The 14022-nt window shown below is 36.6% G+C and overlaps 3 protein-coding genes across 3 annotated transcripts in view; all 3 read right to left on the reverse strand.

Moving 5' to 3' along the window:
• Positions 1 to 1807: 1807 nt before the first annotated feature.
• On the reverse strand, positions 1808 to 7860 carry ndufa10 (NADH:ubiquinone oxidoreductase subunit A10). The gene is made up of 10 exons (XM_051120057.1): positions 7705 to 7860; positions 7126 to 7294; positions 6801 to 7016; positions 6599 to 6685; positions 5515 to 5636; positions 5040 to 5119; positions 4661 to 4715; positions 4501 to 4586; positions 3446 to 3554; positions 1808 to 2052 (listed from the first exon to the last, which is right to left on the reverse strand). Exons 1-10 carry the CDS (start codon positions 7777 to 7779, stop codon positions 1984 to 1986), a joined length of 1068 nt encoding a protein of 355 aa, XP_050976014.1. The 5' UTR covers positions 7780 to 7860; the 3' UTR covers positions 1808 to 1983.
• Positions 7861 to 8893: 1033 nt separating this feature from the next.
• Positions 8894 to 14006, reverse strand: LOC127171429 (protein mono-ADP-ribosyltransferase PARP9). Its single transcript, XM_051120089.1, has 8 exons — positions 12117 to 14006; positions 11668 to 11886; positions 11367 to 11579; positions 11085 to 11157; positions 10408 to 10944; positions 10208 to 10332; positions 9832 to 9988; positions 8894 to 9654 (listed from the first exon to the last, which is right to left on the reverse strand). The coding sequence occupies exons 1-8, from the start codon at positions 13005 to 13007 to the stop codon at positions 9368 to 9370; spliced, it is 2502 nt and encodes an 833-aa protein (XP_050976046.1). The 5' UTR covers positions 13008 to 14006; the 3' UTR covers positions 8894 to 9367.
• The window catches only part of LOC127170833 (protein mono-ADP-ribosyltransferase PARP9-like), a 21771-nt gene continuing 20898 nt past the window's right edge, over positions 13150 to 14022 (reverse strand). Inside the window, 1 exon segment of the mRNA XM_051119101.1 lies at positions 13150 to 13191. Within this exon segment, the coding sequence (XP_050975058.1) occupies positions 13150 to 13191 (42 nt within the window).

Below are 14022 nucleotides of genomic sequence, written 5' to 3' on the forward strand. Positions count from 1 at the left end.
TCAAATACAACCCCAAATCAGAAAAAGTTGGGACAGTATGGAAAACGCAAATAAAAAAGGAAAGTAGTGATTTCTAAATTTACTTTGACTTGTATTTCATTGCAGACAATATGAACACAAAATATGTCATGTTTTGTCTGGTCAACTTCATTTCATTTGTAAATATACGTCCTTTCCTGTCATTCTGACCTGCAACACATTCCAAAAAAGGTTGGGACAGGAGCAATTTAGGGCTAGTAATCTGGTAAATTGGTTAAATAATGATGTGATTTCAAACAGGTCATGTCAACAGGTGATTGTAATTATGATTTGGTACAAAAGCAGCATCCAAGAAAGGTCTAGCCCTTTAGGAGCAAAGATGGGCCGAGGATCGCCAGTTTGCCAACAAATACGTAAGAAAATTATTGAAATGTTTAAAAACAATGTTCATCAAAGAAAGATAGGAAGACATTTGGATATTTCACCTTCAACAGTGCATAACATAATCAAAAGATTCAAGGAATCTGGAGGAATTTCAGTGCGTAAAGGATAAGGACGCAAGCCTAAGCTGAACAACCGTGATCTCCGATCCCTCAGGCGGCACTGCACCAAGAATCATCATTCATCTATAAGCGATATCACCACATGGGCTCAGGACTACTTTGGCAAACCTTTGTCAAGTACCACAATATGTAGTTACATCCACAAATGCCAGTTAAAACTGTACTGTGCCAAAAGGAAGCCCTGTTAACAGTGTCTAGAAGCGCCGTCGACTTCTCTGGGCTCGGAGGCATCTGGGATGGACCATCACACAGTGGAAATATGTACTGTGGTCAGATGAATCAGTATTTCAGGTATTTTTTTTGGGAGAAATGGATGCCGTGTGCTTCAGACCAAAGAAGAAAAGGATCATCCAGACTGTTACCAGCAACAAGTCCAAAAGCCAGGGTCTGTCATGGTATGGGGTTGTGTCAGTGCCCTTGGCAAAGGTAACTTGCACTTCTGTGATGGTACCATTAATGCTGACAAGTACATAGAGATCTTGGAGCACAATATGCTGCCTTCAAGAAGACATCTTTTCCAGGGACGCCCATGCATATTTCAATAAGACAATGCAAAACCACATTCTGCACACATTACAAAGTCCTGGCTGCGGAGGAAGAGGATACAGGCACTTGACTGGCCTGCCTGCAGCCCCGACCTGTCTCCAATAGAGAATGTGTGGCGCATTTTGAAGCGCAAAACGCGACAACGAAGACCCCGTACTGTTGCCCACCTTAAGACTTGTTTGCAGAAAGAATGGGACAAAATTACACCTGAAACACTTCATCACTTGGTGTTTTCAGTGCCTTCCAGTCTTTTAAGTGTTGTGAAAAAGAATGGCAACATTACAAAGTGGTAAATGCTTTACTGTTCCAACTTTTTTTGAAATGTGTTGCAAGAACCAAAATTGGCATACGTGTTTATTTTGAGAAAAAAAAAAAAAATCATGAGGAACACATTAAATAATGTGCTGTTGTATTGTCTGCAATGAAATACAAGTCAAAGTAAATTTAGAAATCACTACTTTCTTTTTTTTTATTTGCATTTTCCATACTGTCCCAACTTTTTCTGATTTGGGGTTGTAGACGACTCCATGATGCATGTGTGCTATTAGTGCTGTACTAGTCTCATATCTAGTTCGAATAGTCAGTCATGGCTGACTACCAGGGGGCTGTAAAGCCACATGACCTGTTACTGACAAAGCAAGTTGATCAAAAATGTCTAAAAAGACCATGACCTTGGAAGCAGAGTTTAAGTTGACCTCAAGAACAACACTGACTCAAAATGAAAGGAAACGGGTTTTTATCATATACAATAAATGTTTTAATAGCAATTTACAATGATATTTTCAGCTGCATAAGAGCAGAATATATCTTTTCCCACAAGAAATGGACAAACGGTTGAAATACCACAAGGAATCTGTCTTTCAGATGTCTTTCCCTCCAGCGACAACAGCGTTTCTCACTTCAGCCAGATGCCTTTGTCCCCAACGTCTTCGTTATAACCTTCGGCGTACTTCTTTCCTGGGAGCTAAGGAGAGATTTTAATGTCACATGTTAGATTCTTTAAAGCCCCGGTGTGTGATGGCAACATTTTACCGTGACCTTTAAAGAAATGCACTGAAAATAAAATAAAGTAAAAGACTAGACATGTAATCTATATTCATGAGCTCCACTTCCACACATTCTCTCGGCTGAGGTAAAGCTCCATATGTTTTAGTGCGGGGACTGACAAGGTGGTGATCAGATGAGCAGATGAAAAATCTGATGGCTGAACACAACGAGGAGCTCATCGCTCCCCAAGATCAATACAACAGTGGCAGAAATCATTAATGGCCATACAAAGTGCTTCTGTCACCCTCTCCAGAAGTCTATCTGTCTTCTGATTTCGTAATGTCACTGCACTGACATCACTGAATGTCCTCAGGTGACACTCCTGTTTTGCAAAAACGCTCGATCATTATTCAGGCATTTGTTGGGACGTTGTTTGGGCTCCTGGACACAAAATAACTTGTACACAAATGTATCTGACAAAAACATCATTTAAGGTGGATGTATCATCACTGAGACACCTAAAGCATCACTGCTTCCATTCTGTCTAAGAAATGGAGTTAATATCACCTGTCACTATTGATAAAATAAGAAGAATAGCTAATACAGTTCAGATATAGTTGCACATGTCCAAAATTCAGAAATACAGTTGAGGTCAAAAGTGTACATACATGTTGCAGTATCTGCAAAATGTTAATTATTTTACCAAAATACTCTTATTTTGGTAAAATAATCAACATTTTGCAGCCCTGGCTCTTAATGCTATTTCCTTCTGGAGCATCAGTAAGCATTTGAACCTTCTGTAATAGTTGCATATGAGTCCCTCAGTTGTCCTCAGTGTGAAAAGATGGATTTTAAAGTCATACAGTCTTTGTTGGAAAGGTTTCAAAGACACAAAAATGCTGAAAAACAAGAATTTGTGGGACCTGAAGAATTTCTGAAAAACAGCAGACAGTTTAACTGTTCAGGACAAACAAGGGACTCATGAACAACTATCACAAAAAAAAAACAGCTGGGGATCATTCAGGTAACAGAGTATTATAATCAAGTGTATGTGAACTTTTGAACGAGCAATTTTTATAAATTCAACTATTATTTTCTCTTGTGGACTATATGTAAACATCTTTTATTACCTCATTTTATTACCTCATTCAGGTCAGTACTAAATAAAAAAATAACATGCATTTTGTATGTTTTCGCTTATTTTGGTAAATTAAAAAATAAAAAATTACATTTTGCAGATTCTGCAAGGTTTATGTAAACTTTTGACCTCAACTGTAGTTGCATGTAGCCAAAATTAGGTCTTTCCAATACATGTGGATTATGTTCCTTCTTCTACATTTAGTGGCATAGTTTTAGTGAATGGCACATACCGATTTGAAAGCATAGTAGGCAGCATCAAACTCATGAGCACCGACTGTGACTTCTGGAAGGTATCTAGGGATGCAGGTCATGTTGGCTACTCTTTGCTTGTCCTCCACTCTAGTAAATGGGAAAAATGGAAAAAAGGGCACATTTGCTTTTATTTCTCTATGAACTACTAGATGGAACAAAAAATACAGCAGAAGCTTTCTAAACATCAACTTTTTACTCTGCATTTGCACATTTTTCTGATTCCTGAAGTGACCGCAAGCAGCAATGCAAAATTTATTCTGTACTAATCTAATATTTAGGGTTTTTTAAATGTTTTTCAGTACTGTTCAAAGTAATTAAATGTATATATTTTTTTGAAAAACTGTTAAAGTATTATATTTGCTGTTGATGCTTAAGGCATTGACATTCAGATGGTTAAAGGGGACATCAGATGCCCATTTTCCCCAAGTTGGTATGACTCTATAGGGTCTTCATGAAATGTCTGCAAAATACTTTGATTAAAATTCCTTAATGGTCATGTAAAACAACACCCTTTTAACCTTGTCAAAAACAGCTCTGTTCACACGACCCGTTTCGGTGTCTCTTTAACTGACTCGTGTCTCTTTAAATGATAATGAGCTACTGCTCACTCCACCCCTCTCCTCTGTTTTCTGTGTATTCGGTAGTGAATTACCATCAAAAACAAAACTAATCCACTGTGTCCTCAGTGGCTCTGATGTTGGGAGAAAATGAAGACTCTTATGTTCACGTTTACATCCAACTACAAAACACCTGCAGCTGAACAAAAAACCATCAGCGGTTGTGGGCAGGGCTTGAGCAGTATGACATCATACTGCTTAGAAAATCAAAACAGCTTCATAATTGAGACTGTTTAGGTTTTTTGGGGATAAAAAAAAGTAGTGAATGGATTTTTATCATTGTAGGGTGGTTGTGTTCACACACTGCTAAGACATATTTATATGCGGCAAACCAGAACTAAATGACATAATTCCAGCACAAGGAACAGTCTACAGAAGGAAATAAATGGTGAAATGTACATAAATCAAGCACTCACAGCATTCGCATATGGTGGTAAGTGACATCATCTTGCTCCAACCAAGGGCCCTTCTCAAACTTGAGGTATTCAATATCCTCCACAATCTGAAAAGGAAAAACAGATAGAGCAGTGACATTTGCCTACCTCAATGTGCTCCACATACAAGTTCGATCCTTACCCTCTCAATGTCCTGGGCTTGGGCTGCGTCATAGGCAAGAACCTCTGCCTCTTCACTGAAAATCAGATACAGGTTTTTGAAACAAAAACTGAAAACTTGATATACTCACCAGAATATGCACCTGCTTTGAACTTACTCTTTGTAAACTTAAAAGACAATAGTAATTGGATAAGAAAAATGTGACTAACAATACTATAAAACAAATATTGCAATATTACTGATAAAACTGTCACAATATATAAATAATTGCATATATATAAACATATTATTAAATATGTTTTTGTACAATATAAATACAATACATGTATACATAATTACAGTTCTGAAACCTTGTTTATTTTGGTTTCATTTGCAAAAAAGTAGAGGATTAGGTACTGACCTGATTTTAGGAAGGAAGTTCTTCTTGTATGCCGTCTCAATGCTCTTCAGGTAGCTTAAAGGAACATTCTGGAGGTATGACTGTGTAAGTAAGGCAATTAAAATTAAAATTCACTTTTATGATGTAGGTCATTCAGTCACTATTTTATAATCATCACTCCTGTATTCATCAAAATCTCCTCAAACATTTAATTCTTTACTAAGAACCCTTATTAACCAAAAAGCTGGAACAGAAAGTCAGATCAACTTCATAACTTGACTGACTAACTCAGCATGGTTAACTTCACATGGAAATGCACAAAGCTTTTATCAATTATTTTTATAATTATACAAGGCATAAAAACCCATATGCAGCAAATAAACCACTGAACTATTAAGAAATTATTTTATGCTATTATAAAAATCTTAAAAATCAAAACATTCATTATTTCAACCAACATATAATCTGATCAGCATGTTTGCCTCCTCACACAAACCTTTCCCGATGCCTTGAGATTTTTCTGGACCTCTTCAGCAGGTACATCCACATAGATGACCACATGAGGGGGCAGAAACTCACAGATACTGACACTCTTAACCTCATTATAGTGATCCACACCTGCAGAATAGCAACATACATCCATACATTTCAATAAACAAAAACAGCTCTGATATACTATCTGTTGTAATATGACCACCAGACCACCAATGACCAATTATGTTTTTTTCTTTTTCCATATAATGGACTTCTATGGTGCCCTGAGTTTGAACTTCCAAAATGCAGTTTAAATGCAGCTTTAAACAATTCCAAATGTGGTTGTCAGTGATCCCAGCCGAGGAATAAGGGTCTAATGTAGCGAAACGATCAGTTATTTTCATTAAAAAAATACCTTTTAAATACTTTTTAATCTCAAACGCTTGTCTTGTCTTGCTCTGCCTGAACTCTGTGTATTCTGGCTCAAGGGTACGTCGAAAAACTCCAATCGTATTTTCTCCCTCAACTTCAAAAATCATTTCAGTATCATCCTACATCGCTGCAGAAGTACCGATCCAGTCTATGCAAAGTGAACATGCAAAGAAAATCAAACACCCTTAACAAAAAAGGTACAACAGCGATATAAGATGATTTTGAAGTTGAGGGAGAACATGAGATTGGAGTTCTTCGACATACTCTTAACTGTCATGAACAAGAACAAAACAGTTCAGGCAAGTAAGACAAGATGAGCATTTGACATTAAAAAGTATATAAATTGTATTATTTTTATGAAAATAACCAATTGTTTCGCTAGATAAGACCCTTCTTCCTCGGCTGTAATCATTTACAACCGGATTTGGAATTGTTCAAAGCCGCATTTAAACTACATTTTGGAAGTTCAAACTCGGGGCACCATAGGAGTCCACTATATGGAAATTTTTTTTTTGAAATGTTTTCTTCAAAAAAAAATAAAAATAAACAATTTCTTTATGACTGAAGAAAGAAAGACATGAACATCTTGGATGACAAGGGGGTGAGTACATATTTGTCAATTTTTGTTCTGGAAGTGGAGTTGTCCTATAAGAATTTCAGACATTATCACTCACACTGCTTTCGGATGAAGCCTTCTTTGAACATGGCCTCCAGAAATACAATGTCACTAAATGGAGATCGTTCCAGAATAACTCCCTGTCCTGAAAGAAGGAAACAGACAACTTTTGAGTCTAAACAAAACAAGTCTTAAGTCTAAGGTTTTCTATTCAATTACAAAATCCAGCTGTGCATTAATACAAGTGAAGCTTTGGTTACCTGTAGAGAGCAGGTGTTCAACAGCATCAGTGTACTGCAGCAGCCTCATGAGGTACATCCAACACTGCAGGCGGTAAGAGTTACCGTCACTGGCTTTGGGCTCCAAGTAAAACTTCTCCAGGCTGCAGTTTCCATTAAAAGCCTTATCTAGAGGAACTTTCTCCTGTGTCATTTTGTCCACATAATGCATGTCTGGCTCTGGCATGTACAGCATTCCTGATGAGAGAAACATTGAATAATTTTATTTTACATGCACATACACAAACACACACATACAGGCACTTAACATATATAAAAGAACAGAGGAAGCCAGATATCGTCTTACCCAGTTTATCAGCCAATTTTTGTGCAAGTGCTCCCTTTCCAGATGCCAAGTTGCCATCAATGGAAATAATCTTGCTGTTTTCCTTGAAGCGGGAGGTAGCCCTCTCCCCCAGAGCATAAGCCCACCATCCGTACCGCAGGTTTCTGACAGCACTTGTGTGGATTTGAGCCTTAAGGGTATAAAACATCCTGTTATTTTTTTTCCTGCAAACAGGGTGATGTAGTCTGTACATAATCATGATCAATTCCAATATCTTTGTATATTATCTCAAACCATTATTGATTGCTGACACGCTTTTTAAATACAAAACAACAAAATCGTTTGTTTTGACAGAAGTAGTAGGAGCCGCATACGGAGTTTCATTGTCATATACTGGTCATGTCTGAACCAACGTGAATGCACGTAAATATGAATGCTACACTGATTAAGTAAATATATGAACAGATGCAACAATGTGACAATAAGAACTGATTTTCACAGCTGTAGTTTTGCTGTTGTCCTTCAGTCTGGACTACATGAGGCCTGACAGAACAGATCAACCTTTGGTCTGGAGTGTAGATGCTGTTTTTTTAATCTTACCGTCGCCACGGGCGATACTGCTTTCCAAGCTGCTGCACCCGGGGGCACAACCAGCCGAAATAACCGCAACGCCATCACGAAACTTCACAAACTCCAGTGAGTCTGAAGATCCTCAATGTCGCCGAAGGATCTCTGCGTCCGGTCGCAGGAGTTTTGCGTAAGCGGTGTGTCACGTGGTTTCTTCATAGGACAAAAGCTTTGGCCAAAATGAAAATGATAAAGCACTGAAGTTGTTTAATGTGTTAAATACATTATTTCTTATAGACGTATTAATGTTGGTTCTTGCATTCGTATATTAAATTATGTTTTATTTTATTTTATTTTATTTTATTTTGAATGTTGTCGTATGATTGCATTTGTGCTGTAGAGACTTCCACCACAGACTGTGTAATAATAAGAAAAACAACAACAATAAACGTAACTACTAAAAATAAAAATCAACATAACTAATATTAAAATATGCATTTTAAAAAATAAACTTTTTTAATAAACTGTAAGTCAATAAAATGGTTTCCGAACAAAATTTTTATAAAAAAAAAAAAAAACTATTACAATTAAACTACATACTTTATAAATAACTAAAGTCAAATACGAAACAACCAAAATCAAAAATTCTATTCACTATCACCATAGGTCCAGTATGTTGGACCCAGATGGTGCAATAGCGTACGCTCATTTTCTGTTGTGCAGTTCACAAAGTTAGTTTAGGTCTGAATAATAATAATAATAATAACAATATTAGCAATAATCATCATCATCATGACTACTAAAAATAAACTATAACATAAAAGAAAATTGGTTGTTTGTAAGTCAATAAAATGTGGTTAAAGTGGTTATGAAAACTGTTACAATCAAACCTCCCACTACGTAAATATTCAAGTAAAAAAGAACTCTAAAAAATTCTATTCACTATCATCATAGGTCCAATATGAACCTATACCTCCTTATCGCCACCAGATGGCGCGATGGTTCACGCCTTTAACATGAAAACAGACCAGCTTAACCAATTATTCTGTTTATTTAGTTTTTATTTAGTTTTAATTGGTTAGTTAGTTAGTACTGTATGCATGATGGTGTATGAAAATAGTATATTTCTTGTTGCTTGTGTTAAAAAAAAGTTCATAATAAGTTTTATTGTATTTCTCATAATGTACTGATAAATGTCATCATCACAAAAATTTCAGTTGAATTTTGGCATTTATTTATTTGAGTCAAAGCATTCATCATAATTCAGTTGTGTAAATGTGTACATCACATCACATGAATAGGAAGGCCTTGATTAGGCCTACTGATAAAATAAACTGTTTATTTGTATTAAATTTGTGTTAATATATTTAAGAAGAAAACCTATTTACCCTCATATGCATTCTTGATCAACAGATAAATATAAAATTAATACAAAAAACAATGATTATTTTTTTAATCTAATACCAGTGTAATGTTTTCATATTATGCTGCGTTCACACAGGTGCCTATTATCAAATCAAACATGTGATTTAGACTAATGATTACACTGAGCTTTATTGCTTATTTGTTAAGTATTATTTGTGTGATTCCTTTTTTTAGACGTTGATGAAAAATTTGTGTTTTTGAAATTTAAAATCCAAGGCAAAAATTTGCATTGATTGATTTCAGTTTTTCTGCTGCATATTGAACTGTGCAGCTACACATGGCTTGGTTTGGCACATATGAACAGGTATTCAGGAAGAGCTCGCTGACCACTGAGGATGACATTTGTCTCTCGCAAGTCAGACATGCTATCGCAATGACCCAAAGGGTCTTTACTTAAGGTAGGGGGCAAACTCAAATGTGGAGAAAGAGTCATGGATTTCCCAGTGAGGACCTGGGCTTGAATGATGTAGATGTACTGCTCATGTTCCTGATCATTCCACAGCTTCATTGCTCCATCCACTGTACTGCTGAAATATATTCCACTGCCATACTTTTGTTCTAGAAATGAAAAAAAAAACATCTTTAAAGAAGATATCAATAACTTGATGCCAAACGTCACCTTAAATATATATATATATATATATATATATATATGTATATATATATTACCAAAAATGCCTTCAGAAAAAAATGCAAAAACCTAATTATTATTTTGTTTGTCTTCACATTTGTTACCTGTAGAAGAGGCAAACTCTTTCTGAAAGCCTATTCTGCAGACAAGATCACAGAACTGAGCAGACACACGCTGGTAGAGGCGCTTCGGTTTGTCTTTCAGTCTCTGCCTATTCATTTCGAACAGCTGCTTCAGCATGATGTTCTCTAGCTTCTCCATCTGTAACAACCAGTGCAACCACATCCTGTTAGTACCACAACATCCTCCTAAATGTTTTTATAGTTGAACTGAGAGGAAAGCAAATAAAAATTACATGGATTACATTAATTGAAACATTGGTTATAAGACAAATATATTTGTAAACATAGCCGATCTATAAATGAAGATGTTCTCAGAAGATAATATGTAGCATTGTAATTGGGATGGCAGCTTAATCACCTTTAAAATATGGAGCCCACAAGCAATGAAGGCTTTCATTTCTTCTTTTCCAAAATAATCATTCCTGGTCACTGGTGTTCTTTCATAAAACGAATTGTTAAGAGGCTTGAAAGGAGCCAACAGGCCTGTGTTGTAAAGGAGAAAAGATTGGATCAGGTCATCCAGATATTATAAGACATAAACTTAACATCAACACATACATGTCCTTTCCAAACGGTAGCTTCTTCCATAGTTGTCAACCAAAGTCCTGGACATCATGTTGACATTGTGGTTATTGAAATCAAAGTTTGCAATCCCTGCCAAAAAAGCTTTCTCCAAAACTGCACTGTTTTCAGGTGTCTGTATCCAAGGTACACCTTTACAGCTCCAGCGAACCACAGAATACAGCATGTCATCTTCTTCAGCTCGAGCGAAGCACTTCTGGGCCTTACAAAGTATGGACTCCACCTCAATTGCTGCACAACTGACATCTGAAGGATTTCCAGTGATGGTTATGCCACCATTACCATTCCTGAAAAATTCAGTAATGTGAACGTGAAACTTTGTTTGGAGAAAGAGTAGGTTTTCATGGTCTCTTTGGTCAAGATGTATGACATGATTATTCTTTATTGTTATGTTATCTGACTGCTTTAGCATATTAAGCATCCATGCTTTTGCTTCTCTCAGAGCTTCATTGGAGACACTGTTGAACTCAACAGAGTGCACTTCTTTTGCTGTGGTTTCTTTGGATGCAAACCCTAAAAGCATTTGAGAGTGATATAAGAACAATTATCAGTAGTTTTATGAGTATCTGCATTATCACAATCTGGGAAAAACTGTAACACTGTGAAATGTTACAGCATTTTCAGTAAATTTCAGTAAAATGTATTTCGCTCACTTGTTGTCACATCACTGTGTGCTCCTAGTGACTTTGACTTGCCCATCCTAATTTTCATCTCTTTTTCGAAAGCCTGAACATTACATTGAAAGTTTTCTTCTTAATTGCATTTGTGCTTGATTAATTTTAACAACTGTGCTACACATAATGTTTATTAATTCACTTAGTCCGTATTAGAACACAAAATAATTCTGTCATGTTGTGTGGACATAAAAATAAAATGTGACGAATACAGAAATAAAAAAATAATGCAAAACACAGTATATAATTAGCATACATCACCTCCATCATTTGATTGTCCTGTGGAAACACAACAAAGTATACATCCAGTTTATTCATGCTCTGTTTGGCAAAATCTGCCACAGCTTCCATCATGATTTCAGCAACATCTTGTTTCTGAAGACTCAGTTTACCAGTACCAGTACCTGAGAAGGAAATTGACTTGTATCCGCAAGCAGCTTTGCTCAGACATTTTGAGACACTATTGTAAAGAGTCTACATAAAACAACAAAGGAGAGTAGGTAGAGATAGTGAGAGGCATGAAAATTATGTGCTGAATTACTGATAAAAATTAAACCTATACCTTCTTGGTCGGATATGTCAAAGCAATATGATATACTGATTGACAGTTCAGTCCATATCCATTTGTTATATAAAGTTTACCACCTGAGAAACTTATGGAGTTTCCCATTCTGGAAATCTGCTCTTGAATCTTTCTGCCAGCTTTCTTCAAAATAGCTTTTGAAATCTCCCCCTCAGACAAATCACAGTTTGTTGCAATTGTATTCACAATTACATCAGCCTGGATATTGAAACAAAGTAAAAAAAGAACAATCAAATCTCATTTTCTTATTGGCAAATAATTCAGTTATTTCCATTTGTTTCAATTTCATGTTTTTACATACAACAAACTTTTCTTCAAAGAACTGAATGAGTTGTTAGCAGTTATTTAAGAAAATCTTATTGAACTTCTGAGCTTTTTAACTCACTCTTCTTTTTCTCTTAATTACTTATAAGACTTTCAAGTCTTACCTTTTCCTCCTCAATAAGGCCATTTTTAAGATGCAGTGTTATGTTGCCAAGCTGCAAAATATTGCTTGTAGAGGAAGCCATGCTCTGAATTCTACCATGCACAGCTCCACTGTACGAGGCAGAGGTGCTAGTCAGATCTAAGATCATCCTAGTGGCTCTCTCCATTTCTCGGACTGAGGGTTCATCATTATTGACGAGATGGACTTCTACGTTCTTGCCTTGAAACCCTCCATATTCATGGAACTGCTTTATAGCATTAACAATAATGTCTGCACATTGATCTCTTGGAAAATTGAAAAGGCCAGAACTCAGAGCAGGAATTGCAACAGAGGAAATGTTCTGACTTGCAACTGTTTGTAGAATACTGATGACAGTATTATTTAACAAGGGCGCAGCTTGATTAACCTCCTTCAGAGATGGATTTTGAGACACTTTGGGTCCCACAGCATGTATGATATATTTACATGGGAGTTTTCCAGCAGGAGTGAGTACAGCTCCACCTGTTTTCACTCTTCCATGTTGTTTTATAATATCATCACTCCATTTCTGGATCATTGGTCCTCCAGCATAACACAGGGCTTGCGCAAGACCCCCTCCATGGTTTAGCTTCTCATTGGCTGCATTGACCACAGCCTCCACTTTATGACAGGTAAGATCGTCTTTCCAGACTGATACTTCAACTGTCCTTGACAGCTTTGTGGAGAACCTCTTCTCAGCACGCCAGATACCACCTGTGTTACTAACAAAGGAGCCAGCCTCTTCTACATTTTGGAGAATAGCTGTGCAATTAAATTTTACACTAATAGCATGGCAAAAGGCACCTGCACACTTTCCCAGAATGGCAGCCTTTTCTGGAAGCAGTGGCATCCGACTCTGTTCCTTGTCACTCATGGCTTGTAGTTCCTCCTCTATTGCTCTCTATTGCTTTGGGGGAAAATAAAGTATCGATCATTATACAAAAATATCTGTCCACAGAATCATCCGCTAAAATATTCTATTGGAATGTGTATGGATTTGTATTAGAATGACTTGATCACTTCTGTAGGATGGAGCAAATAATCCTCCTTATTTGATTCTTAACAGAGCAAAAAAGTTTCCATTTAGAATCAAATAAGATGGTACTAGAACACGTGAAATTGAGGTGTAAATTTGAATGTAATTTTTAGGGTTCTACTAAATATTATGTAGAAGGTTTATTAGATCCCTACTAGTTGTATTAGAATGATGTCTTAACAGATTAAGGACATGACAATGAGAAATACAGGATTTTCAAAATACCAATTATTTTCTGTGACATTCCTTTTGGTGTCCAACAGTGGCTTTTATTCCTTGAACAGTCCCATTGAGAACTTAATTTTCTAAAATTTCTTGTCTCTGTTTTGTGAAACCCAGGCTCATTGGAAATACTTGCCTCTACATACATTTCTGCAACACCGTAGCTAATTACGTACTTTCTGCATGTTTTGCCAAGTACTGCTCACTGCAGAGCCTATTGGTCTCCAGCTCCCCCTCTCTGGATGTCCAGCTCCACCTCTTTTTGAACTAATGGGTGGAGCTATGTTTAGGATAGGGTAAGAGGTAGGGTTAGGGTATGATTAGGTGTCTATCTCCACCCATTACCTCACAGCAGTTTCAAAGTGTAATGTCCATAGAGTGTTAAAATGGTTTTGAAGCCATAATATAATATTCTTCAGCAGTAATGTGTGAAAATTAGTCTGTATGAATCAAAACTCTGTGTGTAAATCATACTATGTGTGAAAAGGAATAAAAGTTTTACTGCCTCTAGTGTTCATTTCAACTGGAAACTGCAGTGATTCGTACACAGGTACGTATTTTCAGGTTTGCAGAAATGTGGAGGCGCGTATTTTCAGTGAGCCTATGTTAGTTTTGCTGGAATCTTAAGAAG

Source organism: Labeo rohita, chromosome 9, assembly GCF_022985175.1.
Source record: "Labeo rohita strain BAU-BD-2019 chromosome 9, IGBB_LRoh.1.0, whole genome shotgun sequence".
Taxonomy (NCBI): Eukaryota; Metazoa; Chordata; class Actinopteri; order Cypriniformes; family Cyprinidae; genus Labeo; species Labeo rohita.